General features: G+C 44.1%; 1 protein-coding gene across 1 annotated transcript in view; it reads left to right on the plus strand.

The window, feature by feature from the left end:
• LOC121536719 (SH3 domain-binding protein 4) overlaps positions 1 to 4,970 on the plus strand; it is a 57,080-nt gene extending 52,110 nt beyond the window's left edge. Inside the window, exons 4-5 of the mRNA XM_041844176.2 lie at positions 2,058 to 2,246; positions 3,743 to 4,970. Coding sequence (XP_041700110.1) covers positions 2,058 to 2,246; positions 3,743 to 3,967 — 414 coding nt within the window. The 3' untranslated portion in view covers positions 3,968 to 4,970. The remainder of the gene's footprint in view (positions 1 to 2,057; positions 2,247 to 3,742) is intronic.
• Positions 4,971 to 6,000: the final 1,030 nt, after the last annotated feature.

A 6,000-nucleotide genomic window follows, 5' to 3' on the forward strand; every position in this document is an offset into this window, starting at 1 on the left:
GTTCAGCACCAAGTCACAGTGAAGGGGAGGGATCAGGCACAGATTACCCTGCAATTTGACTGGAGCTTGCAGTATTAACAGTGTGAGGAGAACAATGAGGCACATGGGAGCAGAGCATAGTGGAATGGGCTTACTGGCTCTGTCAATGCTTTATTCATCTCTCAGTTCTAACAATGAAGAGAGACGTGTTTATAATGGAAACGCACAGTTGTGTAGCAGGAGTTCAACTCACAAATAATAACTTAATAAGAATGTAATTAAGAATGTTTGTTTTGTTCCTGACTGTTTCCTTAATGAACCAGTAACAAGTTGTTAGCTTTGTGGTCAGAAGAGGGCCTTCACCTAGTTCTCAATAAGTATTTGCTTTTGTCAACCCAAGCAAACAGTGTAGTTGGTCAACACTGAACTACTCTCTGTGTGCATTGTTTGTAAAGTCAACTTTACTGGTTTTATATGTGGAGCATTGTTGTTTGTCTGTTAGCACGACTCTTAGCTGTGTCAGGATCTAGCTGGAGGTGACATGGGAAGTGCGCTCCTTGATTTCTGCAGGGATTTCCTGTTGCTGTTATCCAGAGAGGAAGCAGGTGCTTGTCTGAGGCCTTATCTTTCAGGAGGACTCTTCCCTTCCACAACATACACAAACACACAGAACCACACGTACGAAATACATACTAACAAATGCACACAGGTGGGATCGTTGAATGTCCTTATTCTAAATCATTCTGCATAAGAATGTCTGCATAGTTACTCAAATGGAAATGAACTCCATGTTGCTTTAGCAGAAATAATCAGATTCTGGGCTGGGCTGAAGTGGAAATCCCCTCTGCCTTTTTACTCTGATCTGGGCCAAAACAGTGCATTCCTGGCTAACTGTTAGTGTGCTGGAGCTCCTGCTATCTCATCCTCCTGTGTGTGTGTGTGTGTGTGTGTGTGTGTGTGTGTGTGTGTGTGTGTGTGTGTGTGTGTGTGTGTGTGTGTGTGTGTGTGTGTGTGTGTGTGTGTGTGAGACTAGCATCACCACATTCCTTCACCTCTTCATCCCCCTTCCCCATTTCCTGTCATTCCATGCATTCCTGCCCATGCAACTAAAGCCCAAATCAGAGCTTTAGTTGGCAGCGCTTTAATGTCCCGTTTATTCTCCCTGGCTCTGTTGAGTCTGGTAGTCATAGAGAAGCTCACTGTGTTTAACCATGTATTCTGTGGTTGCTGAGTATCATTAAGGGAAGGCTCTTTGGTGTGTGCATGGGTTTGTTGTGTGTTCATGTTTGCGTTTGTTTGTGTGGCTGCATTTGACTTTGCAAATGTACACGTGTGCAGCACTTCAGTCCTGCTCTATGATACTCTTTGCCTGAGGTTGTGCTTACATGAAAATATTCTTCAGATTCCATGAGCACACGCAGAGTTTAGTTTCACCCCAACTTGACAAGACAGAGGGGGTTAAAGGGTGAGGGATTGGTCTGGACGACACTCCAAACAAATTAGATGTACAGAAACATAAGCCAAACTAGCCAGTCAAACGTCTCTCTTTCTCCTTTTCAAGTAGTGTAGTACAGCTTTGGTTCCCTGCTGTTAGCTGTGCTCCATAATGGCACGTAATCCCCTGCTCTGCTCCCCTGCCTATCGCTGAGTTAATCAAACAGAAATCGCTCTTAGCCAAGTAGCACAGCCAGCTAGCTAGCTGGAGCCAGAGAGTTGGAGCCTGCATGGCCTTGGAACGCTGTAGCCCTCCTGGTGAGCTGGTGCTTAGTGGCTCAGTTCCCGTCAGACCTTCTTGAATACATCTGAAGAAATTACACAGACATGAGATTATGGAAAAGAGGATGTTTGGGAACAATGTGAAGCATAGCCAATAAACAAAATGCAGAGGAGAAAGTCATGGAATTTCATGTGTTCTTGTGTGTTTGTTCCTGTGGGTTTTGAATGTTATCTTGTCCTGACCAGCATCTCCTTGTCTATGAGCCAATCATTTCATGGAATTGTATTGACAAGAATGTACAGATTGTTTATTATTTAAATGTTTTATCCTGACCAGTCTGTCTCTCTGTCTTCCCTCTCAGGCATTGCTGAAGATGGACTGCCAGGGCCTGGTAGCCAGGCTGGTGATGGACTTTGTCCTGCTGACCACAGCGGTGGAGGTGGCCGGGCGATGGAGGGAGCTGGCTGAGAGGCTGGCCAAGGTGTCCCGTCTGCAGATGGATGCATACGAGGCACCCCACAGAGACAAGAACGGAGTAGTGGACAATGAGGTGAGTGGTCTGGATGGCACGATCCTACTAAAACTTTGTTGGCAACCATATTGAAAAATGGAGCACTAGACATAGCTGATTGAAATTATATTACCTGTGATCTATAGATAGTGAGATACTTGTACTTCTTTTTTTTATATACTTTTGGATTGATATACTGTGAATGTCAGCCATATAACCATGACCATAGTAAATTAAACTGGCAGAACACAGCATGCAAGACCCATGTGATTTATTGTCACACTGTTCAATATGTTGTCTTCAATTGCCACCCCTCATTGTCCTCTGACCTTATCTCTCCCTGTGCTGTACTGTGTGTTCTACAACGGGTTGGTCAAAACAAGCATTGTGATTGGTTGAGACGCGTTCTAAGCCATACTAAAAAATCTGTTTAGCACGGGTAAGCCTATGACGCAAAAATGTGCATCTTGTTTTCTGTCCCATCAGCCCAGCCAGTCAATGTATTAACTTTAACTTGATCTCCACTGTAAAAAGCATCTAGACATTATTTCCCCTTGCGTCTAGCCTAACATTTGGTTTGCAACAACGGGGGGTTGTACAAACGATGCTGTCTGTCTCTCGACATTTGCAACATTGTTTCAATATTGAAAGTCGATCTCCATTGTCCTATTGAGGATTAACGTGTCAGGACGAGACAGACATATTTTCTCAGCCAGTCGATGTCATGAATCAACATAATTTTTATGGATATATAAAAATAAATGTCAATAGAAAAACAGGTCAAACGATATGAAATGCAGCTAGTTTGCTGTCTTACCAGCTTCAGTTTGAAGTGATTGCGTTAGCTGTGTAGTTGGCTAGTTCCTCTGAACAGTGTCCTGACGAGAGGCGAAATCGCGTATAATTAGCTCATTGTTATGGATGTATCCAAAACAGCTTAAACAAATGCAAATGCAGCTTCTTTGTGGTTATTCTAGCTGGACTGTTAGCCATAGTTAGGTAGCTAGCAAGGGATAAGAGCGTTGCCAGCAACGGAACATTTAGAATGAACGACTGGATATAGAACAAAAATACTTTACGACTAGGTTGCGTCTCTGGCAACCTAACCGATACAATGAATGGCCAGCCTGCTTGGCTAGCAACCATAGAAACCATAGATGTGTCGGGACTAGGCCTATATTTTCGTTGAGGGATGAAATAGTAGCCTATAAATACAGATTTATCTAAATAAAGTGTTTTATTTAACCAGTTGTAGAAAAGCAATTGTACATTCGAGGTTGTGCAAAAATACTTTCTTATCACTGCTGTGCTGATCTACAGTACTCAGCTCCGCCTCGTATCTATGACCGCAGCACAGCCGTGCTAAAACAGTTGTTTAGCAAGCCCTCTCGTGTAAAATTGCTTTATAAGCCAACAACATAATTATGGTCATAGAAACATCAGAAAACAGCATGCAAGTCCTATGTGATCTACTTTCATTTAAATATGCTCCCTTCAATCACCACCTCTTTCTGTTTCACTCTCTCCCTGTGTAGGCCATGTGGAAGCCAGCCTATGACTTCCTGCTGACGTGGGCGGCCCAGATCGGGGACAGCTACCGGGACGTGATCCAGGAGCTGCACATGGGCCTAGACAAGATGAAGAGCCCCATCACCAAGCGCTGGAAACACCTGACGGGCACGCTCATCCTCGTCAACTGCTTGGATACGCTCCGGAGCTCCGCCTTCAGCCCCGCCTCTCAGGACGACTGTGCCATCTAGACCAAACTGGCCATCATCATCACCATTGTCATCAATCACAGGGTGCAACTCGTCTCCTCCCCTTTCTTCTCCACTAATTGGAAAGCAGTTTAATTCCCATCAGTATAGATGAAAAAAAGAGGAGGAGAGGAAGCCACTTTATACTGTTGAGTTAGACCGCCTTGTGCTGTCCTTCCAACGTCCATCACCATCCTAACCCAACTCCTGACCCTACCCTTCTGGATCATTTTGCATATCAACCTAACATTTAGAAAATACCTTATTCCCTGTTTGTATTGGAGATACTGCACAACAGCTGCCTGTCTGTCTGCTCCCTCTGTGTCCTGCTTCCTCCGAATCTGCCTTCAGTCCCTAACCACCAGGAGGACTAGACCGCTAGACTGCACCACTCACCCACCTCCCTTCGTATGGCCACCAGCCAAACTACACAATGCTACGGTCTCAGTATTCACAAATACTATTTTAATCATCGTTGTCTGGCATAGTATGTATTTTTTTACTCTAAATATGGCACCACATTTTTTTAAGACTCTTTGACACCTGTTCATAACTGTGGACTCGACCCATTGCTAAGAGAAGAAAACGTTTTAAATGGTATCCATGTTCTTTAGCCTTGTCACGTGTGTCAAACAAGCTAAATATAATGTGTTTATTTATAAAGCTTTATAATTGTTAAGATGAACGCGCACTCTTATTGTTCAGGGTTTCCTCCAACTGTGGTCAATTTTTTTATTTCAACTAATTTGTTTGGGAACATATTTTTTAGGACCGAGGTCATAACTGTGTATATTTCAAATAAAGTCTTTCTGCTTCTTCTCTCACCACCTATTTAACGCTCTTTTAAAGTGAACCTTTCTTGCCTGCCGTTGTTTTTTTTTACTCCTTTTTAAAAATATTTTGTACCAAAGCTTGTCAGCAGTTAATATGGATCTACATATACAGTGGGGAGGACAAGTATTTGATACACTGCCGATTTTGCAGGTTTTCCTACTTACAAAGCATGTAGAGGTCTGTAATTTTTTTTTTTTTTTCAGAAAATCACATTGTATGATTCATTTGCATTTTAGTGCATGACATAAGTATTTGATCACCTACCAACCAGTAAGAATTCCGGCTCTCACTGACCTGTTAGTTTTTCTTTAAGAAGCCCTCCTGTTCTCCACTCATTACCTGTATTAACTGCACCTGTTTGAACTCGTTACCGGTATAAAAGACACCTGTCCACACACTCAATCAAACAGACTACAACCTCTCCACAATGGCCAAGACCAGAGAGCTGTGTAAGGACATCAGGGATAAAATTGTAGACCTGCACAAGGCTGGGATGGGCTACAGGACAATAGGCAAGCAGCTTGGTGAGAAGGCAACAACTGTTGGCGCAATTATTAGAAAATGGAAGAAGTTCAAGATGACGGTCAATCACCCTCGGTCTGGGGCTCCATGCAAGATCTCACCTCGTGGGGCATCAATCATCATGAGGAAGGTGAGGGATCAGCCCAGAACTACACGGCAGGACCTGGTCAATGACCTGAAGAGAGCTGGGACCACAGTCTCAAAGAAAACCATTAGTATCACACTACGCCGTCATGGATTAAAATCCTGCAGCGCAGACAAGGTCCCCCTGCTCAAGCCAGCGCATGTCCTGGCCCGTCTGAAGTTTGCCAATGACCATCTGGATTATCCAGAGGAGGAATGGGAGAAGGTCATGTGGTCTGATGAGACAAAAATAGAGCTTTTTGGTCTAAACTCCACTCGCCGTGTTTGGAGGAAGAAGAAGGATGAGTACAACCCCAAGAACACCATCCCAACCGTGAAGCATGGAGGTGGAAACATCATTATTTGGGGATGCTTTTCTGCAAAGGGGACAGGACGACTGCACCGTATTGAGGGGAGGATGGATCGCGAGATCTTGGCCAACAACCTCCTTCCCTCAGTAAGAGCATTGAAGATGGGTCGTGGCTGGGTCTTCCAGCATGACAACGACCCGAAACACACAGCCAGGGCAACTAAGGAGTGGCTCCGTAAGAAGCATC

This window comes from Coregonus clupeaformis, chromosome 23 (assembly GCF_020615455.1).
Source record: "Coregonus clupeaformis isolate EN_2021a chromosome 23, ASM2061545v1, whole genome shotgun sequence".
Lineage (NCBI taxonomy): Eukaryota > Metazoa > Chordata > Actinopteri > Salmoniformes > Salmonidae > Coregonus > Coregonus clupeaformis.